Source organism: Cyrtonyx montezumae, unplaced genomic scaffold (genome assembly GCF_038088225.1).
Source record: "Cyrtonyx montezumae isolate F1298 unplaced genomic scaffold, pur_monq_1.0 scaffold_2, whole genome shotgun sequence".
NCBI classification, from domain to species: Eukaryota; Metazoa; Chordata; class Aves; order Galliformes; family Odontophoridae; genus Cyrtonyx; species Cyrtonyx montezumae.
The window spans coordinates 4,783,726-4,809,690 of record NW_027071936.1 but is presented as its reverse complement, the minus strand read 5'-3'; the positions used below and the strand labels follow the sequence as shown (position 1 = coordinate 4,809,690).

At 38.4% G+C, this 25,965-nt stretch overlaps 1 protein-coding gene across 8 annotated transcripts in view; it reads right to left on the bottom strand.

Annotated features, from left to right (window-relative positions):
• TMEM131L (transmembrane 131 like) overlaps positions 1-25,965 on the bottom strand; it is a 67,589-nt gene that overhangs the window by 8,751 nt on the left and 32,873 nt on the right. For 6 of the 8 annotated variants that reach the window (XR_010622195.1, XR_010622196.1, XR_010622194.1 and 3 more), the window contains 20 exons: positions 21,937-22,014; positions 20,036-20,189; positions 18,427-18,485; positions 18,003-18,111; positions 16,956-17,061; positions 16,244-16,397; positions 15,460-15,630; positions 15,104-15,170; positions 13,534-13,651; positions 12,584-12,725; positions 11,894-12,003; positions 10,586-10,658; positions 8,446-8,588; positions 7,724-7,866; positions 7,209-7,395; positions 6,033-6,218; positions 5,032-5,181; positions 3,842-4,452; positions 2,220-2,374; positions 853-977 (listed from right to left, as the gene is read on the bottom strand). Coding sequence is in view for 5 of the 8 variants with exons in the window: in XM_065736285.1 (XP_065592357.1) it covers positions 853-977; positions 2,220-2,374; positions 3,842-4,452; positions 5,032-5,181; positions 6,033-6,218; positions 7,209-7,395; positions 7,724-7,866; positions 8,446-8,588; positions 10,586-10,658; positions 11,894-12,003; positions 12,584-12,725; positions 13,534-13,651; positions 15,104-15,170; positions 15,460-15,630; positions 16,244-16,397; positions 16,956-17,061; positions 18,003-18,111; positions 18,427-18,485; positions 20,036-20,189; positions 21,937-22,014 (3,041 nt within the window). In the remaining 3 variants the exon portion in view is untranslated. The remainder of the gene's footprint in view (positions 1-852; positions 978-2,219; positions 2,375-3,841; positions 4,453-5,031; positions 5,182-6,032; positions 6,219-7,208; positions 7,396-7,723; positions 7,867-8,445; positions 8,589-10,585; positions 10,659-11,893; positions 12,004-12,583; positions 12,726-13,533; positions 13,652-15,103; positions 15,171-15,459; positions 15,631-16,243; positions 16,398-16,955; positions 17,062-18,002; positions 18,112-18,426; positions 18,486-20,035; positions 20,190-21,936; positions 22,015-25,965) is intronic. The other 2 variants (XM_065736289.1, XM_065736286.1) reach the window with 1 other exon arrangement.

The window sequence follows — 25,965 nt, the reverse complement described above, 5'->3', positions numbered from 1 at the left end:
TGTGCAATTGTGACCTGCATTCAAAGGACTGAGAAAGAATGAAGATTTTCTTCTAATAAGCATTTCTCTCCTACCAGTTATTTAAAATTTGTATTTTATTTTTAGTAACATACAACATAGCATAAGTGCTAGAAATGCAAAAAAAAAAAAAATTTAATGGAGTAGTTTACAGTTGATCTCAGAAATGTATTTAAATGAATCTCAGGGGACAAAAAAGTAGCTTCCTAAGGTAAACGCACTTATCTGTCAGAACCTAGAGCTGCTTTAACTTATTGTTAACATTATCAGTGATGCTTCAGTGACATTACTGATGAGCTCCTTTGAAGTAGACACCTTATTAATCATTACAGCGAAAGTGCAATTAACTTTCTCTTTTCTTCCTCCTTCAAAACTATCAGAAGACAATATCCTGTAAGTTACTTTGTACAGCAGACGATTATCCTGATGGTGGAATAACTTGAACAACTTTGTATTTCTTTTTCACAGAAGAAAAAAAATATGACTGGATCTTGCCAGCACAATACAACAACAGAACGTTACCCAACCAAACACAACAATGTTAACCATTCAAATCTCAGAGGCAGCAAATCCCATGCCGTAGCAGAGAGCAAGCACTGCTATGCAATGGACTGAGCCTATTCACATGCAGGTTTACAAATGGATAAATATTTATTTTGCTGGCAATATTTAGTACTGAATATTCTTAACAATAAAGCCTCAGGCCGGGACTACAGTGTGTTTATTTAAAAAAATAAAACAATCTGCCTAACATACTATGCAAAACTCAGCAAAACACTTGAAGAAACATTACTGCAACTCTAGATTTTTTCACGACAGTGAGGCAACACATACCTTGTAGATATGCTAACATTCTTTTTCTTATTTTTCCGAGATGTTCTATTTCTATTCCAACTCATATTTGGTACATTTCCTTCCTTCTTCTCCTGAGGTTTCTTCCTTCTAAATGCATCTTCTTGCTGAAGATTAAAAAAATACCCAAAGAACTAAGAGAGTACATACATTATAAAACAAAGTAGCCTCAGTAAAATGAACTCCATTTGATTTTCTAGGTAGTTTTTTCTGGACAAAACAGCCCAACCCAATTGCATAGTTACTGTATGATTCAGTGCCTCTCTACAGCACTTCCTCTTCCCAACATCATCATGTTTGATCAGTCTTTCCAAGAATCCGTCCTTCAACAGATGATGAGAGAAAAATATCTGAATTCCCAATGTTAACATTTCACCCTCACAGCATCTAGCTCTGACTTGCATGGAAATAAAAAATACAGGGAGAAAAATGATGGTAGTCAACATCCCCCACGTGCTAAAAAAAAGAAAAAAAAACAAAATATCTGCCAGATTTATGAACAGTTTGTGCACAAGTTTAGCAGCAATAAATCCTCCCTTTCTTCAGCAACTGGGGGGGGAGGTATTCAACTGAATTAAACTGCAGAAATTACAAGGTAACTCAGACAAAAAATAACAGTGACTTTAAGAAAAACAAGCAAGCACTATCAGCTGCACATGAAAAGGAGTTTGTAACAATTCCCAAATGAAGACTAGACTTCGTCTTGTCTAAACACGCATCGTAAGCAAATCATCACTACACCTTAATGTCACGCAACTATAATACAGTGAACAGGCCACAAACATAAACCAAGGTTTTAGACTTTAATTATTAGTATTCTAAATTGCCAAGTGACACTTTTGTCTTCTTACACCATCTACAACACATGTACAATGAGGGATGAAGAATGATCCTTCTCAGCAGCTTCATAATCTGCTAAGGGTCTTTTGCCTGCAAACCTTTGACTCAAAGGTCTGCAAATGAAGGGAGATGTGCCTCCCTTGACAGCCTTCCCTCTAGATGCTCCCACACCAATGCTGTGGCTGACACCTGTCATGAGACTCCAGTCTTTCTGTGCTTGCTCTGATGATACAAGAAAAAATGTCTGCCTGTGATCCAACATCACGTTATAAGGTTTGCTTTAATTTCTACCCAAACTGTTCTTCTTTCTATAACTCAGCATTAGTACGTAAGGGATGTGAGACACCGGGTCTGTACACTTCTGCATTCATCTGATTTTCAGTGTTTCAAACTGTGTCTCTGGCTTTAACAGTCTTAACATATGCATACAAACATACCTATACAAAAAAAAACAAAAAAAAAACCACCAACAAGAAAATCAACTTGATTTAAAAAGCAGAAATACAAACCTCAGAAGAAGTAATCTCCTCTTTTGTACAGCACACAATCTCTTCTTTAGGTCCTTTATTAATCTTTTTCTCAGTGGAAGGCTTTACGTTGATCTGCTTTTTTAAGGTCTCACAGTTTTCTGTTTCATTCCCGAAAGGCACTTTCTGGTCATTCCCTACAATTAAGAAGTAACATGAGTTTGCCTGAGAACGAACTCCCAACCACATCCATACTGCATTCTACCTGCACTTTGGCCTACATCTTAACAAACAAAATCTCCAAAACCACAGGCTTTCCAGAATATCTAAGCTGCTGATACTTAAAACTTCTATGTTCAAAGCTAATGCTGTGCAAACGTTCTGACAGTAGTTGCAATAAGCAGCTTTGTATCAATGCATGTTCATAGGCATGCACAAATCACCCAGTTCCTACTAATCTGAATTTGAGTGGCTTCGGTCCCAGTCACAGCATCTAGAGGGTAGAACTGGAAGCCAGAAAACACTTGGCTTAAAAATAAAATAAAATAAAATAAAAATAACCCTGCAAGTTCAGAGAAAAAATGTTACAAAAAAGGGATTTTTTTATTTTTTTGGATCCTTATGTCTCCAGTGTGTCCTCTGGGTCCACTGGGAAGATAAAGGCAATTTATCCTTTCTTTAGGACGGGTGCACCATTAGAAGTTTATTGAGAGGCTTGTGAGAAAGAAGATTTACTCTTGTGTATTCTCATGAACAAAAGCAAAGAGATGAAAGATGAAGCCATTCTGAACAGCTGGCTAAGCTGTGCAGCCAAACCACAGTCTGCTCTGCCTGAGCCTTGGAAATAGTGCACGGGACAGAACCAACTTGAGCAGAATCAACCCCAGCTGTGAAAAGTGCACAAGGAATGCAATGTGGAATGCTTACCACACTGAAATGGTTTTCTCAAATGGAAAAGGCATGCCCAAGCACTTTCACATTTTCCTACCTACCAACTAACCAAGTATCTCAGTCACCCTCTCCTGCCTTGAGTAAGCAAGTCACAACGAGCATGAAAAGGAGCAAAGGCAATGAGACTGTGTACAAAGAAGGCTGCTAGAGCTCTAACAATGCTTCACTTCCATGTAAACATGCAAGCACCATCTATCTTTTATGATGTATGGCCTGCATCACTGAGACAGCAAACTTGTGCCTGGCATATTTAACAGTTCAAGATACAAAATTTAAGTGACCAACCCAGAGTAGCTTACAACACACTACAGCACAGCCTGGAGCAGCTCTATTATGGCTCACTCAGTAAGTAAACCAACATAGCCCAGAGGAAACATAACTTTCAGCAAATGCCAGTTTTTAGCATACAACTATCATGCTGAAGGCTTATTTGATAAGGACAACTTGCAGCTTGAAAGTAGATCAGTAACAACGATTTCAACCATTAAAATGCCTCAGCACAGGCTTGAATCTGTAAACCAAGTACAATTAATGATTCATGAAGCAACAAGTTCTAAAGCAAGCCATTTTCTTAGGAACATAAATAGAAATACCATAGATCTCACATAAATAATGTCATGCCTCGACTTAATACAAAGAAAACCCTGACCACAGAGAACTTTACACTTTGCTCAGTAACTTCAGCTGATAAGAACTTATATATTTTTAATTACCACTATTTTTCCTAGACATTTCTTGCAGTTCTGGCTGTTGCTGAGGTGAACTTCTTGACAAGTGATTTTCAGGTAGCTTCTTAGACATCTTCACAGGACAGAACTCCTGCTCCTTGAGCTCAGCTAGATTTTCTGAAGCTTTAAGGTTAGTTTCCTTAGGAAACATACATGTTTGAAGATCTTCCTTCAGACTGCACTCTGAAGTAGTTTTAACAAGAACTGTATTTTTCAGTGCACCTTCTTCTTTGCCCAGAAAGTTTTCTGGAAGAGTTAAATTCTTGTTAACATTTATGCCATCCACATATTTTAAAGTTACCCAGTTCTCACTGTCAACATCAGTGCAAACGTCTTCTTTTGAAGCCAAGACTTGGTTCTCCCTGATCTGATTTTGTTTCTCATCAGTAGTTATAATGGCATTGCCAGCTGCTGTGTTTGTTTTTTGCTTACTGTAGTAAACTGAACATTTGTGTTTCTTCTGAGAGTGGCTGAAGGTTGCAGGACTTCTCTTTGCTGCGTTCTGACTTCGGCTAGAAGTGCCTACAGACAGGAAGCCCTTCCCTTTACCTTTATCTGAGGGACTATAGGAATCCATAAATGTCTTACAGCTGCCCCTGCAAAAAACCAAAAATTATTTGAGGCTTGGCTTTTTTGGTTGCTTTTTAAAGCTATCATGACTTGTTTAATTGTATATTCTTGTATTAAAAGGAAAGGGGGCATATTCACAAGCCATGAAAATATGTGAGTTGGAAAATGTATCACACCAGCCAAGTGCATTCTGATTTCAGCAGGAGTGGAGAAAGACTAAGTACGTGCTTAAGACTTCAAACACACTCATGTGCTTGAACAAATGCCCAAGTGCAGCATTCGGGAGATCAGATTTGAAGACCATTCACATTATTTTCCACTCTTAGCTTTCCATGACTGTTGTACATGGTTTATTCATTAATTCAATCACACTATTTTTACCCTATGTAATACCACCAATATACAAGGTGAAAAAATCCTCAAGTTCTTACATCTCTCTTCTGTGGAGATAAACATATGCTGTGACATTGAAAAGACTCTGAAAGAGGTCACCTTGAACGGGATCTCATCTAAAGCAGTCCACAGCAATATCTAAAAGGCAAAGGACTACTTCACATTAAAAAGAATGAAAAAAAAAAGTAATCCAAAAAAGAAAGTATTTTTACTTGTAAGAATGAGAGCTGATGACATCAACAGAGTTGCTGTTCTGATGCGATGAAGAACTAAGATTTGGTCTCTGTCTTGATTTCATGAACTCTGCTAGAATATACTGGGCTTGCTGGAAGGCTATCAGAATCACACCGAGTAGGGACAAACTGTCAAAGAAGAAAACAAATACTGGTGTCTAAAATTTTCAGGAATGTTGTAACAAGATGCACCTTTCAAATAATGTTAGTCAATTTCAAGGAAGAAGGCAGATGAGAAAATACAAACTAGTAATCTTAACGGTGTTTTTCTGTGGTTTCTTTTAGATCTTAGCGTCGTTACTTACTAGTTCTGGAAAAAAGTAACTCAGTCTTGAGCTTCATAAGGAAAAAAAAATCTGAAAGAATATTTATACTAGAAAAGAAAGCAATCACCTGATTTAAAGACCTGATGGAAAGAAGTCTTACTACAACACAATGACAATATATCATAGCATGATGCACACTGATCTACTGAGTACCTTCCATACATACACAACAGTTATTGCATTATTTTTATGTATTACCGTCCCTTCCTCTACCTATTTTCCTACAGGAAATACTGACATAAAATGGGCTGCAGATGCCACCATTCTTCTGAGGTAAACCTGACTGCAAAATGTCCTCTTGCCTTCATAAACTGATCAGAACAAGAATCTCCATAATTAATCAAACCACTTTTTCGATATAGTACAAATTACGTCAACCAGACAGCAGAATGAAAAACTACTGAGTTTTCAAATTTTTATAGTATCCTTCTGTTGCATCTAGGATCATGTAACACGGTTGTTTTTGCTGGTTCACCTGTCAAAACAGCAATGCAAACAGAGCCACAGTCTGCAACATGATCCCAATTAAGTATGCACCACACGTATCATTGTGATATTTACGCTTAGACGTAGCAAAGATTTAGGCCCTATTCTTACACCTAGAAGTCAGAAGTGCTTGCTGACTTCCCCCACCAGTGGCTCTGAACATATTACCTTACAAAGAGGACAGTGAGCCTCCAGAAAGACTCCTCCCAGCTGGGTCCTGGCACCACATCTGCACAGAGTGGTAACAAATGGTGAGGGAGAGTCACATTAAGTGTGAAGTGGAACTCTAGATCAGCAGCAGTCACCAGTGTGAGCTCCCGGATTACCCATGAAGATGTAAAATCAGGAGTGAATCTGTCAGTGGAAAGGTGACAGAGCTAGTGTTACTTCTTCCATTGCTGGGTTAAATGTCATTTTCTGAAGTCATCTTAATACAACAAAATTAAGCAAATTAAAACAATATTAATTATTCAATCGAATAATGAGAAGAAATACAATGAAGTACACGACTACTGTCTGCTTAGAGCTACACAGATGCATCAGCACCTGTCCAACAGAGGTAAGACTTAGAGGTCACCCTCAGTAAGGAGTAAAATATGCACAATGTCCTTGTGGACACAAGCACTTAGCACAAAACAGTGACTCATTTTCCTTTTCTCAAGGAGGTGTAACATGACCAACTCATGTTAACTAAAACACTCTTATCAAAAGCACAAAGTGTACAGCCAGTGTTAATTTGGAAAGGATCAGGTTCTAGGGTAAGTCTAGACAAGGCTAGAAAGATGGGGAGAGTGGAAGAAAACATCAGATTTTGCCCTTCTTCAACTAATTCCCATGGCCCATCCCAGTATTCCATCTGACTGTCATGTGTACTGCTAAAAGGCACGCTTGCCTTTCCAGTTGTCAGAAGTGAAACTCACTGTATATACAATCATAGTTACTGTAATACAGTAATGTTACCTCTCCTTATGTTTAAACCATGACTAATTCAATAGGATTTTAATAAGAAACAGCTTTAGACCTATCTGCAATGTTAGGTAAACATGACTAGATTGTAGTCAGGCTACTTGGGACAAACTAAAGAAAAACAAGGAATAATAGAGTCACTGATGGAGCATTCCTTACTCATTCACTTACGACAACTCTCTCGCTTTTGCTTATTACTTCATAACACACAGAGAAAAATATTACATTATTCACTTAAAAAGAGGAAATGCTTACAAAACTTTTTTTCAAAGTTCAAATTTTGTGTGTACATGTGCATTACTGGAGTGTCTGTTACTTAAACTAATTATTTCAAATTTCCTATTAAGTTAATTAGTCAGCAAATTTCTTTGAGCTTACACAATGCCGATCTCCCGTGATGAGTTCTGAGCCAGAAAAAATCCCTGACAGTCTAACACCTCAAATCCATATCCTTGGCAACTGTAACCATTGATTTTCATTGATGAAATCGTTATAGGAAGAGGTCCAATATTCTCTACTTTGAAGTTCTTTGTGATGGATAGAATTTGCTTGCTGCCTTTCAGTTCTTAAACAAAACAAAAGAACAGATATTTTACAGTGCTTAAAAAACTCTTTCATGTTCAGAAATAAATTATTTTTACTTTCAGTCCAATTAAATACTCAGAAGTGACCAACATTTAAAATATAGACTGTCTTGCAGCAGTTTAATTCCAGAACTTATAACTAGCCTCAGCCAGTGCCAAGACGTCTCAAAGATGTCAGAACCTAGGCCTCTCACAATCATTCTCTTCATTTTTATTTTTTTTACTTCAATATTCCATTTATTTAACATTCTAGTACCATGTCAATATGCAGGCAGCTACAAAATCAGAGACCTGCTTCTTCTTACTCACGTTGCCTGCAGTCCATCAGCGTAGCTTCTGGAACCTTGAATCTAAGAGAGCCTCCTGCACCTGGCAGTCTTCCCCCTACTTTAAGTAATTCTCTGGCTCCATAGCCTTCTACACTGACCACGTCCAGAACAGTCAAGTTGTTTCTGCCACAATATAAAAATTAAACAATCAGCTATTAAGACATAAATGAAGTCTGAAAAAATCATGATTTTGCTAGAATGCCAACAACCAAGAAAACAATGTGCCAGTGACAGAATCACTGGCCACAGCTGGACTGAATTCCTGTGAAAACAGACAGGCTCACCCAGGAACCATTTTCCATCACCAATTAAAAAACTGAAGTAACAAGTTTCGTGATTACTGCCACTAACAACAGTGCCGCCTGCTACAAACTGGTTGCTTTCTTCCATAAACTCTTTCAAATAGGGTATTTAAATCGTATCACTTTGGAGTGTGCCTACAGGGAAGGCTCTTGGTCTGCTGACTGAAAAACTGCCTTGGTTATAGACACAGTACACATTCATATGCATTTTCTAACCCACTGTTCACAAAAAAGAAAGAAAAGATGAAGTTCTACTTTTTAATGACCTAGAAAAAGACTTCTCAAGCAACTTTTATTAAACTGATGTTCTGTTAAACTTGCCATTTGTCTTTGCTCCCCAATGTGGAAAAATCACTGCCTTGTTGACTCATTTGCTTCTCACAAGGGAGACCTGGCTTACCTAATTAAAATAACAGAAGCCACTCTTTTGTAGTCAACTGGTGTAAAAATTACACCAACTTTCCTGGTTTCCAGTGGTTGTAAATTTAACCGAAGCAGCTCATAACTGCATTTCTTGCTGATGAGATCCTCTTGGAGTGCATTCTGTTAAACAAAAACGCATTTACTTAGTCAAGAAAACACATGCGTTAAAAGATATCAATAAAACAAAGCACCACCCCTTTATTTATAGCATCACAAGATACTTCTGGCAGAGTACAACAAATGGTAACTACCTTGTTACACTAACACCTTCCAATCTGACAACATAAACATCAGATAAGGTTATTTATTTGAGCAAGAGTTCAAATTACTGCACAACCTATGAAGAATGTATTACTTTTTTTTTAATAAAAAAAACTTCATTCACTCAGATGGAAAAGATATTACACAGTGTCTTTCATGTTTAAGGAGTACCGAAACACTTTACAATGTAACTAGAACTGATAGTATACTGAATAAACTGGGAAATGTGGCAACCATTACACCCTCAGCATAGAGCTTGCAACTTGACTTAAGTGAGAAACTGATTGTTATCAAATGAGCAAATTGTCCTGAGTCACTGTAACAAGCCAAAGTGAATTCCCTACCACACTAATTGAATCAGCACTACTGTAAGCTCAGCGAGACTGAAAATAACATAAAAATATATATACTTTAATTTCAATACTGCTCTTTACTCGTTTTCTCCCCCATTGGAAAAACAAACAAACAAACAAACAAGCAACAACAAAAAACAGAAGATAACAATAGAGAATAAGAGAGAACTACTCAGAAAGTTTCTATTCCAGAACTGTGGGTCTCCTCTCAAGCAAGATAAGAAACCTACAGCACACAAAACAACCATAAAGTTTACAAAATAGGCTCTTTGTTGTTTGATTTAAAATTCGTAGCTGGAACCTTAGTAGCTATTCTGATCTCTTCTAGTACAAAATGTTTTTATTCTTAGTCTATTCAGTGAAAAAAAAGATTAAAAAAATTTCAGAGCCTGTACTTAATATTCATTAGAAGAAAGACGTACGGCATCTTCAAATTTCACCCCATCACTCCCTACACAGATGTGCTTGCGCTCAAATCTAAGCCTAACTTTTCATCACACATACATACAAAGTAACTGGAAAAATAAGAACATGTTCAAAAACATTAACATTAACAACTGGCCATTTAGCTAAGACCAAGTCAAGCTCCATCTTGTATTCATATATACCAAGTAAATACATAACCATGTGCTCCCGTAGCTCAAGACCATACATGGAATACAGGCAACACACACACACTAACATAAAGCTTTTAACACTATTTTACAACTCTTTAGTGTTGCCAAAAAACAAAGGTCAGCTTTGATTAGTGCAGCAAATAGACTTTTTAAAAGGTAGGAATCTTTCACTACATTTACACAGAGCATTAAAGAGACAGCTGCAGCATCCCTCAGCTGCAACCCCCCCTGCCACAGGCAGGCTTGCCAGCTTCTAGATCAAATATTAGATCAGACTGCCCATGGCCCCATACAAAAATGTAAGAATGAACAGTTGCTGGAACCTTGGACAGCACTCCAGCTGTCAGATTATGCCAGCATCCTTGGCAGCATCATCTTGCTCTTATCCACAACAGAACCCCTTGGTATAATCACAGATCAGCACCGGCATGTAGCACAGTTAAGCATCACTATGTCTGTGTTAAAAATGAGGTAGGAAATTACAAGCATTCCAATCTCAACCTGGAAGTTGAAACGAGAATGAGGTGAAGTGTAGAAACACAGCTTTCTCCATTCTTGAGCTACTGGCCAGTATTTCCTTCTACTGAAAAGATGATTGGTTATAAGCCTTGTACTTCTTTGGTCAACCTGGGGCTAAAATGAAGTTCCAAAACAGAAAGAAAAACATGGCCTATTCAACACATGCACACACAGGTTCTCCACAGTTGTTTTAAATTTAGAGAACAACAGACTCAAACTCTGGTAAGAAATTGACCTGAAAAACACAAGCTTGACAGAGTACCAAGAAACCACAGTTACACTACTTTAAGTAGTACTTGGTAACAACTCAGATGTAATGCAGCTAAGTGTGTCAGATCACTTCCTCTAATGAAATTAAACATCTTACCCTGTGAGAACATTCATCCATGAGCCTGAACTCAGTGGTGGTGAAATTAATAGCTTGAACATTTATGCCAAACCTAAATAAACCAAAACAAAAAATTAAGCACTTCAAACCTAGTCTGTCAGAACGACATTGACTTAATTCTTACACACTGGTGTTTGTCCTGAAAAAAAGAATACTTCTACAATTGCACTTTGGAAGATGCGAAGTACTGTAGAAAGCAGATCTGCATTTTAACAAAATACACTGCAGATCAGTTTTATGTAGATTGCATGTGCTGGGAAAACATAAAATCGCCTGAGTATTTCAGTTCTCTCAGTATATGATATTGCAAAAGATCACAACTAAGACAATTTCTTGCTGTACATAAAATATCCCACAGCTTTTCTGCTACTTAACTGTTGAGAAACAATCATTATCAAGTATTATTTACTCATATGCCCTTTTTTTTGCTCAGAATTTGGGACATATTCATGTATCCTTTCATGTACTCTGCAAATCATATCACATATTGAAACTTACTTTGTGTCTGAAAGCAAGTTCTAACCATTTGGTACTCAAGGAATTGAGATGTAAGAAAACCAATAAATAAAATTGAAGTTATAGAGAATTAGTGGACCTCCAGCCACTGAGTTGGAAATCTTCTTGTCACAACTTCTTATGACATTAGCTTGAAATGAACCAACTAGTGAACAAGACTGCTAGTAAACCTGGGCCATCTGCTGAAACAAGTGTCAAAATACAGAGAACATGTCATCTCAAGCCACTGTAAAGAGTCTGTAGTTATTTATATGTCTATCTATATACATACACACGTGTGTATGTATGTACATAAACACACAAATAAACGACTGGGGCTTTTACCTTATTAAAAAAAGAAAAATTTTACTTCACTTAGGTTCAGCTTATTTTCTCCTCATTGACCACAGTCTACAGACTGTATGCTCCCCAACCAGCTTAGCTAGGAGCTGCACATCCCCACACATGGGTGTTGCTCCCCTTCACTGGGCAGCTGGCACAAAAAAGCTCTAAGCCTGAAATCTTAGAAGATGATCAATTATAGTTGGTGGCTGGCATACGAATTTGCCCAAAATATACTCAGTTTGGTTCTTTTCATTGATTGGGTGCAGTACACAGCACCAAACAGGGAGATGCTCTGAACACGGTTGTACCTTACACAACTGAGCAGAAAATGGTCCCTACATAAGTTGTACTTTAAAAAGTTAAAACAAATAATAAGCAGAAATCGTAAGGCACAGCAAGTACAATTTTGAAAAGAAAAAATGGTATTCTGAGAGTTATTCTAATTACCATTTGCTGAGCAGACTCAGTGATGCTTGGGGATCAGGGTAGTAAGAGAGTGGCAGAAGCTGCAGCGCAACTGGAAAGGATGATGGATTTCTTAGTATGAAATGCTTTACCTAAAAAGTTGGGATGGAAAAAGTTAAAAACTATGCATTTGATACTAAGTCAGTATTAGTAATATGAGCTGCATTTTCAAGGGACTTCCATCAGTCTCAATAATTCACACATGTACAAAACTGCATGGAACAGGACACATCTCCACGATGCCTTCATCAACTGCAGCAACAGCTCAGAGTACATGAAGACCTACATGTGCAAAAAAATAGACTTCCCCTTTTCAAATAACCCTTTTGATTTTGAGTTGCACACACAGACAAACAAACCTTCTCTACATAAAGTTAGTAAGGTGCCACGGTTATTTTACAAGCATGTAACTTAGATGACAATGAGAGTTTGTAATTGTCAATGTCAACAGTTTGACTCCTCGTATTAAAATATTACAAGTGAGTAGCTAGAGAACTTATCAGAGAGACAAAGGGATAAACAAATGCAGTGTCTTACAGTAGACTTGCAAGCAGACTTCAAAATATCAGTCTACAAGCATTATGAAAACACTAAGCATCACCAAACATTAACTGCAGACCTTGTTCTTTAAGCAAACACCTATCAACTGAGAAAAAGAACGACCATCCTTACCACACTACTTTTAACTGCTGTAGCGCTGAAGCTGAGAGTAAGGCTGGGCTCCACAGTCAATCGTGGCAAGAAAAAGGCAAATGACACTTCTTCAGGCTTCTTCTGGTGAATCAAGCGAGTCGATCCCAGAGTACTTCTCCTGCTTTATTGGCAAAATCAGACAGATTCAAGTTGTTCTGATGGTTTTCTTTCCTCCCCCTACCACCTCTTGCTCCTTTCATTAATTTTTTTTTTACAAAGCAAAAGATGATGATTAGCCAGGACATTAATTACATTAATGTAATTAATTACTAATCTTTGTATTAATTACTAATCTTTCCCTTAAAAACATTCTTCACATAATAAAGCTCATAAACCTGCAACCTAGTCACAGACAATGTAAATTATGTGCATTCCTTTGGTCTCATCTTTTCCATCTGCAACATAGTGACTGGTTTTCACAGCCCTGCCTCTCTATTCTGGAAAGGACCCAACGTCACTGAAGCACTGTCTCTATAAGAACTGCTCAGATACAGTGACTGCTTCCTTCCCTGCCTCCTCAACACGAAACACTTATTAGGGCAGGGACTAAAAGCCTGAAAAGCTGTACAAAGCTACTAATCCCGAGAATGCTCGAATTGACCCACTGACAAAGGATCTGCACAGCTCCATAACTGATCTGGTAAAATGTGCTTCGACTGCTTTAAAACTGGGTAGCCACAGTGAAGCTCACAACTTCAGTTACATTCTAAAATTCAGGTATCTGAAACATTTACTATCACTGCAACAGCGCCTTGGAATGGAAGCTGGGAGTATTTGGGATGCTCTGAAACTCAAGGCTTAAAGATGATCAACTTGGGTATAGCAAGGTCTGAAAAATTTGTTTTAATTAAGAATACCCCTGGATATAAATATTGTCTTACGTCACTGTACTGGCTGGAATTATGCAACTCATTAGATTCTGTACTGACCTGCAGGCTTCCCCATGTCTTATTTTTTGCCATCTTTCATAAAGCTCACTTGCCAACTCAGAATCCACATCCCAGGCAGAACGGTCCAGAGAGAGACTCCTCTGCCAAAGTAGATTTGCTAAAACAGTAACAGATTTTTCATATTTTACAAAGACAAAGGCAACATTTGCTCCTTCCACCAATCTACTTCTGAATATAAGCAATCAGTATCTGCAAAGGTTCTGAATACAAAAACCAAACAAGCAACCCACTTCTTTTCATCAAAGTGAGCATGTGTGAGGGTATGCATTCCAAGCAGATCAGATGTGGGCACTGAAGACAGGCATTCTTAAAATCACAGTAGTTGTACATGCAAACAAGAATACAGGAATTGTGTAGGTTTCGTATGCTCTGGTAAGCTCTTCTTACTGTTGCTGTTTCTAATGGTTGGCATCAAAAAGTCATTATATTATTGGTAGTCTTTACACAGAACTCTCCAAAAGAAAACCAAAAAAGCTTAGTTTGAAAGTACAAAGTAAGACTTACTGCACAGTCCTCAGTGTTTAAAATAACCAACTGAGACTGATAACAAACTGAGTAAGCCAACTACAGGTTGTTCATGTCAGTATTTTCAGGATGTGCATTAGACTTTTCTATTTTAAATGTATAAGCATCCTAAATTATAAAGTAGAATGCCCCTAAATAAAGATCTGATCACGTGTATTAATAGAATGGAAAGTAAGAAAGCACTGAATACTTACCTGTATCAGCAATATTCTTTTATTTGATTTTAAAAATATCTTTTGCTCTTAAGGTATTCACCTAAATGTGTCTATATATCAGTAATTCCTCAAGACACATATTTCTTTGTCATCTCAAATGTCCCTTAATGTGTTTTTGAATGATGTTTTGAAGAAGGCAGTAATATTTGACTATCACTGCCTTCTTCAAAACCTCATGCAAAAACACATTTTATGAAAGCATCACCTTGAAAACACATTCAGGGGGACACAAACATTTAAAGCCTACAGTACCCAGCTTTTTAGTGAAATTCTTCCTTAAGGAGATCTTAAAAAAATTTAAATGCACTACTGTGAATCAGCCTTCATTAAATTACATATTTTTCTAGAAGAATCATGTCCATATATCACCTAACACTGTGTTTCTCTAAATCCTGGGTAGGTATTTAAAATAGGTCCTAGCACTGCAATATCTTGAGATTCCTCATTTGCAGAGAGAAAAGCATCACTGCTTTGTTTTACAGGACAAAGCTTTTGCTGTTGTTTTCTAAGGGTGATAACTGGTCTTTTGCAGAGTCCTAAAAAAGTATTGCAATGAGCATCATAGAGAAGGCATTCAAAATTAACTAACACAAAGGAACAACACACCTCCATTAAGAACTTACAAGAGTCTTAAATAGTGTTACGCTCCAAACTGCATTATAACAGAACAATTAAGTGCTATGGAATTAAAGATCTGAAATACTGCTATTTTTTTAGTACTCGTTGAGTACTAAAAATCTCAATATTCTCATTATAAGCCCTGCTACAAAACTGCCATCACATGCTTAAAAAAGTTAAGACAAGCCTACCTGAATCAGACTTTCCCAGGTAACACTGAATATCACAATGTGCAATGGCTTCAAAATGAAGATCTTGCTGCAGAAACAAACCAAAACAATCCACTGACCACATGACAAAAGCAAACAAAACGAAAACAGACAAAAATTTCAGTTTCCCAAAGCATAATTTGGATGAATAAGGAAGAGAATTCACATTGCCCAGAGAAATGTAATTCCATCATTATTTAATTCTTAGGGTTTAGCTTTCCAGCTGCAGAATGAGTTTTTCTTTCAGGACTAACAAGCAAACTTCTGGCCAAAAAAGCAGGCTGCTACAGTTTGATTTGCAATGCATAACAATCATTCAGCATAACTGAATACAGTACCTTGGACACAGTCAAATATATCTGCAGAGGTATTTCAAACATCACTCCTACATTGGTGGACAAACAAATACGAGAAAGCACAGTTGTTACAGTGTCTTTCACATCAAGTTTCAAAGAAAATACATTCCAGCAGCCAGGAGATAGAGTCAAAGGCTCAGCGAAGTTCAGAATCTAGAAAGAACCAAATGACGCTTGAATTAAAACTGGAATAATCTCTGAGAGCAAGCAGTTTTTGCTGTTACTACACACGTGCCAGTAAGTGATCTATACAACATGCACGTGAAAGTCTCCAATCTAAATATACAAGTGGCCAATTAGATGCCTACATCAAGTGCTTATTCGTAGACCTGATTTGTCTGGATTGAATCAAGCGACTGTGTGAGTTAAGTTACTGGTTTTTACTTCTAAACTTCAAAGCTCATCTATACATTAAAGACTTCCATAACAGCCTATGAAGAAATGCTCGGTCCTACAGAGCACAAACACAAGCAACAGTTATAAGAACAGAACAGTGGTCTAGAATTCAGTGCACCTGTAGCTGCAACTGAAATTAAAAAACAGTCTCTAATGAACAAAACAGAAGCAAGCTGGACAGCGAATAATACCTACTGAGAGCCTGGGCTTTTCAGGACCTAATTTACAGGCATAAAAGCTACTTCTATTTTTAACCAATTTCAATTAGCACTGAGAACACAGAGTCTTTCAAAGAATCTACTTTGTATGTCAAACAACCAAATTCTTAATTCGAGGACAAAGCACTACATGAAGCTGAAATAAAACTCACCTTTAAGATGTTCTTTGTTTCTCTGGATACGTAGACTTCATTCAGTTCAATGCTGAACTCAAAGTTGTTTGTAAACCATATGGACCAAAATCCTGAAATATTATGATGTGGTTCAATATGAAACATTGCTGCAGAAGGATCAACATCAAAATACCTGCAAGTAAACACAGAATAAAAACAAATACAAACTACAATCGTCCCTGAGCACGCACAACCAGACCACGCAACAACTGTAGTATTCTTGAACAGTGGCTGTCTTAAGGTTTTAAAGGATAATGCCATTTCCATTAGAATACTTACATATGTCATAATACAACATTGCCTACCACTCTGCGATAAGGTAAGCTGGGATGAAATTGGCAAAAGAAAACTGAGGAGAAGAGGTTCCTGATTTTTCTATCACTATCCTGCTTCTGCGTTGGAAGAACAAGGATGGTGGAAATATTATCACAGAATCCAAACAACACATATATAAGCTGGTCAGGCATACTTTTTTTTAATGCCTCCTGAAACTACTCCTCTAAAAAATACAAGAGTTATTACTTGAAACATCACAGCTCTGTTTTGGTAATACAGCAACAACAGGAAGAAACATCTTCACTGCCCTTAGAATCACTCCATGACAAAGCAAACCAACTTTGTCTTAAGGTAGCAAACAATATTTGTGTAACATCAGTGAACACTGACAAACAGCAATCCACTCTTAACCTACCCTTCCATCACAGGACAGGAAAGGCAGGCTTGTAGTGCTGTAGTTTCTTCCACTACGCTATTCTTCTTGTCACCAGAGTAAGGCCTTGCACCGTCACAGAATGCAGCTTGGTAAAGAACAGACACACAGGAGAACACACCATCAGCCAGCAGAACAAATGCACATCTGTAATGGTTTTCACACAAGGTTGCGGTTCATGAACACCACAAAGGGGAACACTCATTTTTTACACAGGTGAAAAAAGAAACAAAGTGGTTATTATGTTCTAATTCTCAGATCATCAGAACCTTAATTTAAGAATTTACAAATGCCTAATGCTTTCAAAAAGCACACAACCAGGCTGCTAAGAGCAACCTGATCGATTTTAATCATGTGCCACTAGCATAGCATTCTCATTTATTGCAAAACGCTGCCTCCTTTCAGCAAAATAAATAAATAAATAAATAAAACAAAATCACTTAGTCCCTTCTTTCTCCTTTTTTTTTTTTTTTTTGCTAGGAAAAACAAGTGCCTATGTCATTATGAAAACAGCCTTTTTCAGAAATATAGTAAGTCTGCAGTCTAGTGGTCAGAACAAGAAATTGGAGGCTGTAGTCAGAAATGTCTCTGTTTTAATCTTTGCTCTTCCGTAACACACATGGTCTTGGACAAAAGTCTCTTCAATGATCTCGACAAGAAATGTCACAGAAAATGATCACCCAAGCACAACAGACTTTCAGAAAATATACTGAAAACAGAAAATAACCACCAGTTATAAAAGGATGCTGAAAAAGCACAGTCAATAATTACACTTACTTTAAAATATCAGCCAACAATTTCAGTGAATATTTTGTTCCCCTTTTTGAAAACTGTATAGCTTGTAGAGTCTTAAATCAGAACAAAAGGAAACATACACAAAAATGGTGGAAATGATTACCAAAAAGAATTCATACACCTCAAGAAATTGTTTGACATTAATTTCGAAGTCTACCTGCTAAGAAAAAAGCTACTGTTTCTATAATCAAACCCTGCCTAATTGCATTATTTATAAACATATGCGTACTGTACCTTTACAAGAAATAGAAGCAATGTTTGTAAAGTTAGTAGATGATGAAGACAGCAGTATTGGCTCAAATTCCACAAGCATTCTGTCTTTTTGTGACAACTGCCATATTTCCTGCACAAAGACATGATATAGTGAATGTTGCTGCACTACTATGATTATTATTGTAGCTCTGGTGTTAGTGTACCTCCTCATCAAATTTGCAAGCCACTATCTGCAATTTTCTCACAACTTCTAAGTCAGCCCATGGATGACCAAACTAAAAGCAGATCTTCTAGGAGATCTATTAGATGCCTGGGCAAAATTTAGAAATACAGAAGTGCGATGTGTGCCACCAACAAGACTGATCTGCTATTATGCCAGCTTGCTAATTTATTCCCAAATTAGATTCAATACCCTAAAATATGATTACCTGAAGCCCATAATTACCTGTATATGCACACGACCGTTCCCAGAATGCAAGATGTACATATCCACTATGAAATCACCTGCTCAAAAGAATGAATACTAAGGTAAGCTAACCAGGGATTGAAGCACTTTTGCTGAGTAGTACATTATCATTAGAAGCAGTCAATTTAAATTTAAAAAGCATTCCGTGCAACAGCTTTCCTTGTGAAGTCACATTCATTTAACACTTTTTGAGTTTAAAACAGGAACAGTCCTACTGGCTGGCAACTTGTTCCAAGAGGAACAGCAGATGAATATAACCCAGCTTTCACCTGACAGTAGGGTGGAATGGCAGTATTGGTAACCACCCTTCATCTGTGCTGAAGCTCTGCTCTCAGTCACAAGATGCTACAAAGACCTGGAGGAGCAATAGAAGAACCACAGGAAAGCTCAAGACTATGTCTTATTTCCTTATTAAGACTATGTCTTATTTCCACTCCTAGACCAGAGTGGTCCTAACAGTTTCATCAAAGGAGGCCTGAGTTCTTGCCCTTGCTTATACTAAAAGGACACAAGAAGATACAGGCTAACGCAAAAGGACAATATTGTGCAATTCTCTTAATTTAAGTAAAGAATCAGTACTAATGGAGCAAAACTTGGATTTTCTCACTGACATCAAGTCCAAAGGGTTATTATGACCAAACTGTAATTCAATGAGCATTTATAAATGCACTGTATTGAACAGAGAGCAGCCTTATAAACACACCCTCAGTACTTCAACAGTCAGAAGTGCTAACTAAAACACCCTTGACATGACAGATGCAACAATTCTCTGCCAGCACCAGAACAAATGTACATCCACAGTTTAACATGAAGTAGCATTCCACAAGCAGGGAAAACAGGCTTCCAGTGGATATTCTGGCATCAGTTTTGTGTATATACCACATCACAGAATAGGCACAGAGAGAACAGTATATACTGTGATCAGACCCCAATCTGAACTTCTCAAAAGACAAAAAGATCGTATTCTTTTCACCAGTTTTCAGTAGCATGTTAAATATTATGATAATCTGGATTCTTAGGCAGTTCTGTCTTCTTCAGTCAGAAAGTAGAACTGGCAGAAATGTCAAGAAAAGGCTATCCAAACAGATCACAAATCTCTACAAATACTCAAAAGTCTCTTGGATTTATAAGATTTGTTCATCCAATAAACTTAGCAGAAAGAACTGTGAGGAACTGATTGTTTTGCACACATCACTCCACTTTCCACAACAGACACTATTCTTAGTACTGTACAAACTGTTCTGCTTTCACAGTCCTATTATGGTTAATTTAATTACTAGCAAATTAGAAACAGTTGAAGAAATTGAAGATCCATGGTATCTTTTCACACTGTTCAAGCTGATGTAAAAGCATGGGAAAAATGGGAATGAAACTGATGTAGTTTACAGTCTGTACCCTTACAAAGAAGGCTGCACTTTGAGTAACTTTGCCCTGAGCAAGGTGCTGATATGCTGTGTTAAGCCAACTTTCTTTTCCTTATTTGCAAAGTTCAAACAGTCACTGAAATTGATTCAATTTAGCACATCAGATCAAAATGCACATATAAAATCTATTTCTATTACAATTAACAGTTACGTTTAGGACTTACCTGAGGTCTTTGTTTTTTCCATTGCTACATAAACTACAAAAAGATTCTCCAGTAAGTACTGTCTTTGTTCCACAAAATCTTGTTGGGCATTTTCCATTCTTACTGTTAAGCTCATTTCTAGCAGCATTGGGTCATCGAACATAGAACAGCAACTCTAGAGCAAGACAGGAGGATACAGCGTGTGTGTGGTGGAGGAAGGAATGCAGCAATCTGTTACAGTGCAGTACCTTGAGAAGTTAATTGAAGCCATCATCTAACAGACACTGTCTTCAGCACAGAAACACTGATAAGCAGGTGCAATTAGGACCTCGGCTAAAATTCTGAGCAGAAACCAAGGACAGCACAGATTCAGTCAGCACAGCAAAAACAGAGATGAAAAACAACTAAAAAACAACACCAAACCTTTAAAGAATGCAGGTTTAGGGACTGTTTTAGTCCGTCCCACCTCAGGGACTGCAAAATAGTTCCCTTGTTAAATCCTCTGACTTCAGTAAAATGTGCCATAAACAGACTGATGCATGTGTCTTAATGGTAGGAAGACAGTTCACGTTCACTGGTCTGTTTATATTTAATTTTTCCAAATCCTGTGTTTTTTGCCTCTATTTCTCACTGAAGTAATTTTAGAAAAACAAACATGCACAATTCTTAATAGCAAACACTGCCATCTGGCTAGAGTGCTTCAGATACTTACTCCTTTTTCTAAGCAGTGGCTGCTGTTAAGACAGCTGAGTCTCAGCAACCACAAAGACACAGGCACCACTTGGTAAAAAATTAAAGGCAACAAGCAAAACAAAACTAGACAGTCAACAGTGAGTAACAAATCTGTCCTGCATCACACCATGGAGCTTGCTATGTGCATAAGACAAGACCTCCACGCAAGGCAAGTGAAGTGATCTAGTGAAGGGACCTTTAATTAACCTGAAATGTCTGAGGAGTAACAAAGGAGGAGAAGCCTGTCCAGATATCAGTTCCCTCCCGTACCACCACAGAAATCCCCAGTGCTTTTAATTGTTGCCAGATGCACAGAGGAAGCCACAGGTGATGTGTCCTTGGATAGCTGCTATCAGAGTAGGCAGCTGTACCGTGCGCGATCTTAAACATCCAGGTACATCTCAAACCTAGCCTCATCTACCACGCAATGCAAAACACAAAAGAAGGAACAAACAGTACAGAATCACTGTGATGTATAATGTACAGGAAAAATGGCTATGGAGTCTTGACCTAGTCACACCTGATAAAGGAAAGGTGCCGCAGACCACAACTCCAGCCTATATATTAGAACAAAATACCTGGTCAAGCACCAGCATTACTGCCAACCGTTACTTATTTACTACATAAACCTTTGAAGATGAAGAGGAAGGTGAGATTCTGCTGGTGCTGCCTGGGACTAGACAGTCTAGTGCCCTTAGCACTCAGAGCTTGGGAGGGGGCTTTTCTGTAAAGAGATTAACCCCTCCTCAGTTCTGCTGCACATCAAAATCCCATTTCAAGCACCTTGAGAACACAGCTCAGGCAGCCCACACTTCAGACTCTCATTTCATTGCTCTTACATCAGCATGAATGAGAAATTTGTGCCCCTGATTAAGGAGAAAGGAAATTTCACTTCACTTCCGTATTCTAAGTAATATAACACACATTAAAACACCTAGACAGTTGGGAGTTTTGGAGGAAGGAGAGGTGTTTTACCTTCTCTCCTTTTCCTAACGCTGACACAGCGTGATGGGCGTAACGCTTCAGTTATAACATGGGGGACAGTTTTACAAAAGCCTGAAATTATGAATCCCTTTAAACTGAATCTTCTGAAACTACATTGTTGCTACATTTCTAAAACTCCGGAAAGTGTCCTTCTAAATTTGGCTCAAAATAAGAGAGCTTAAATAGGTAGAACACATAAAACATACCTTAACTTGCTGATGTGCATCACTAGGTAAACTGCATTCAAGGTGAACACGTAAGAGATTGGTATTCATCGTTCCTGCCTGTAAGAAGAGAAAGTGAAACACACGTTAAGCAGACTGTTTTGAAAGATGTTATATAAATCTGGCTCACATAGCACAAATTATAAAGGTAAAAAGACTGCCTCCACATATGCATGACACAGCAAGGATCAGGTTTCTTTAAAAGTAAATATTCTGTACAGTAGGTCAGTGATCCAACTCCAATTCACTAGAAAGAAATTAGAGAGAGTAATTATCAAGCTATATATATGCATACATATACACATTGTTATTAAATATCTGTATAGCACTGGCACTAGCAATCTTTACAAACTTTGATAAGCCAACAAACAATATTCAACAGAGCCTTTTTGGCATAATATGAAGGCTTATTTCCTTATTTTCTTTATATTTGCTTTGCTGATTCTATATTGAAAAACAGTTGCTAAGCCAAGAATGCAACACCACACCCCCACAGTCCAATATGTAGGCTTTGTGCATAAATGGACAGACAGAAAGTACTTCCTTCACCTTTTTACTGAATGGGAAAGCAATAAGAAAAAAAAAAAGGCACTGATTGTGTCAGCTTGTAAAACTTAATCTAACGGGGCAACAGCAGTGACAAAGCCAAGCACAGTTCAATGGAAAATATTCACAAATCTGGACTGTGAACTTAACTGCACATACTGCTCAGCCAGTACACAGCTGTTAGTTCTAAACAATAATTTTAAAAAATCATAATGAGAGTTCTGTCACTATCAATAACTTAATCATGGCAACATTATTTTATGACTTTGACACAGATGTAAACCCACTCAGTCTCTTCTCATACATAACAACATCTGAATGCAGTGCCTGGAGGTTCAAGTTTCTGAAGGCATCCATGCAACTTTAAAGAATTTAAATGATTTGATGCTAAGAAGCAGGACTACGAACATCAGGTATTACAGTATCCAAAGGACAGAGAGAAGAGAGCAGGGTACACCTGAGCATTTCATTTATACCACAGTGAACAGTTTCAGAAAAAGCACAGCCAAAAGGAAGCCAGCACAAAATTCTGCAGTCTTAATTCCAGTGGATGCCATATCACAATGATCCAAGCTTCACACAAGAGGGCGATCCAACACCTGCAAAGATTATCAGTGGCACCAAAACACAGGCTCATTGCCCGTCTGCATCAACCCCAAGCAGCTGCTTCTTTCTGCAAACTCTCTTGTCCTCATCAGTTTTGAAAGCAGGAAAAACATCTGACTCCAAAGCATACATCACTTAGCAACCTCTCACAGCCAAACCTGCTAACTGGAGTTTTAATGAGGCAGTGAAACTATACCAAGAGCAACTTCTGAGGTGAGTTTTTTGGATGAAAAAAACCCATTACTTAGAACTCCCTTCTCAGTGGACCTTGAGAGAACACCATCATTTCCACGGTCCAAAAATAAGGAGGCATTTGCACTTAATGTAACTGCTGAACCGTGGCCACTTTCAGGAGAATTCCTTATTCTGCTCCAAATATCCCATCAATCAGGCAAAGCTCTATACAAGATTTTCATATAAATATTTTCGCATTACTGTCAGGACTCAAGAGTTCAAAACCATATCCTGGAGTTTGCATATACTATTACTGGAAAAAAAAAGCCCATGAAACGAGCCTCCTTCTTGCTCCTGAAGGCCATTTCCACTCTGTTATAACTGAAGTGGTGTTAATAAACTGCTCTTGTAGCAATGATTCAGCAGAGTTTCATCAGTTTTCTGCAAGCAGTTATCAGGATGGCACACTAAGAGAACTCAGCTATCCTTCTTTCAATCTCTCTCCACACCCAAAGATCACACGGATCACATTTGCCTTTCATCTTCCTTTCCCTGTCTCAAAATAGAAATTAAGGAGTCCTCAGTTCCTCACTCACAATACTTCCCTTATCACTGTTTCACATGCTTTGAGCTCCTCTGGGATGTCAGGAAAGCAGTGTCTGAGTCTCCTATGATAACACATCCATCCCTGCAGTTCACTCCCCTGTTGACATTACCTCCACATTTGTACAGCATTTTGAACACAATGAAGGCACAATGATGTGGCTGCCTGCTAAGTGCCATGCAAACATTAAACAATGCCCCAGAAAAGGCAATTGGAGCATAGACTGTATTCAGAAGCTGGATAAACAACGATGACCTATATGCGCACCACCATCTGTCAAATCTCAGTGGTAACCACTAGCTGCTGAATGGCCACGTGAGCACACTATAAATTCAGTCTTGGATATATCTCTTGTCTAAACTCAGGATCCAGGACCACAGCCAATTATAAAACCCTTCCCCAAGCTGAAACTTTGAATACAGTAAAAGAAAGAGGGTGAAATTCAACAGCAGAAAAGACAACTTTGCTATTCCTCTCCATTTCTGATTAACCACAACACCTGCATAAAAACATGGGGAAATGATCAAAGAAAATCCTGAGTACCCTTTCAGATTTTATGACAGCTCATCACCATAAACTCAATGCAGCATGGAAACTCATGGCCTCATCAAAATGCAGATACAAGCCTGTCATGCACCCTTGTAGAGGTTACAGTTTCACCTACAATCTCCAGCGACACATCATGCTTCCAACAGCCAGGCTCTGAAGAGGCAGGAGAAAAAGAAAAAAAAAAGCTTCACTCATATCCTTAGTTGTTAGAAATTGGAAAAGCTGCAGAGAACTGCAGTCAGCTTGGCTAAGAAATGGCCAGCTGTAAACGTCTGCAAAAGCCAAGAGACCAGCATGAACAAGGAGGTGTTAGGAGAGAATTCCTTCTTTCCTGAATGAATGCTCACCCACTGGCAGCGCCTCCTTATCTATTACTGCACTGAGTAGTACTTTGTTCTTTCCTGACCAAACTACTCCCATAATTTCACAGACAGGCCCAGACCCTGCACATTCTTTGGGTTTATAGCCCATCCTTTCTTCTGCACATCAGTGGTCAATGAATCTGCCACATGATCTTCTACCTCCCGGGAGTCAGATGTCAACATGAGATCATTGATATAGTAATAACAAATTAACATCACTAGGTCTTCACCAGTCTGCCAGGTCACGTGCCACCAGGTTATGACAGCATCCTGGTGAATGCACGTACCCCTGTACCTGGACCTGAAAGGTCCAGTGCTTGTCTCCCTGTGTAAACACAAGTTGGTCCTGCAAATCTTCACCAATTGAAAAATGCATTTGCTGAGTCTAGGACACAATGGTAGGTTTTTATTTCCCTGCTGAATGTGCCCATATGGAAGCAACGTTGGGTGAAGCTGTGTGAACAGGCAGCGTGACCTTATTTAACTCAATACAGTCAACTGCTATTCTCCATGCGCCATCTTGACTTCTGCACTGACCACATGGGGGAACGACACAGGCTATGTGCAGGTCTTATGATTCCAGCCTTTTCTAATTCCTGCACAGTCCTGGATATTTCATCTTGCTCCCCTGGAAGTCTACACTGCTTCACACTAGTAATACAGAGCAGTTCTGGCAGGTGAATAGGCTCATGCTTCGCATGGCCTCTCAATATCACCTTCACTGCCCAGACATGCATCCTTGCTGGAGTCTGAACTCTCCTATGGTTATCTGGAGAGCCAAACCCCATAAAATGCCTATGCCCAAGATGTATTCTGGGATTGGGATGAGAGATGCCCAACCCACAATTTCAACCACGTCTCGGTGACAGGAATGGTGCGTCCCCTAAAACCAACCATTGCTTGGCCCCCTTTAAACTTGTAAGATTCCCATAAATAATGGATGTTTCTGTGCCCGTGTCAACCAATGCCATGACTCACTGTATATTCTTTTGAGACCAAAAAATCATTATTTCAGTCCCATCTGGAGGCCCTAGTTACAGAGGAACTGTCATCCTCCATCACAGTATGAACTGCGCAACTGCCAAGTCTTTTTCCTCAGGTGGCTCAGGCACCGTAGCTTCTACAGGTGACTCAGGCTTTCTCCTTCTATTAGGGACTAAGTCCTCCAGG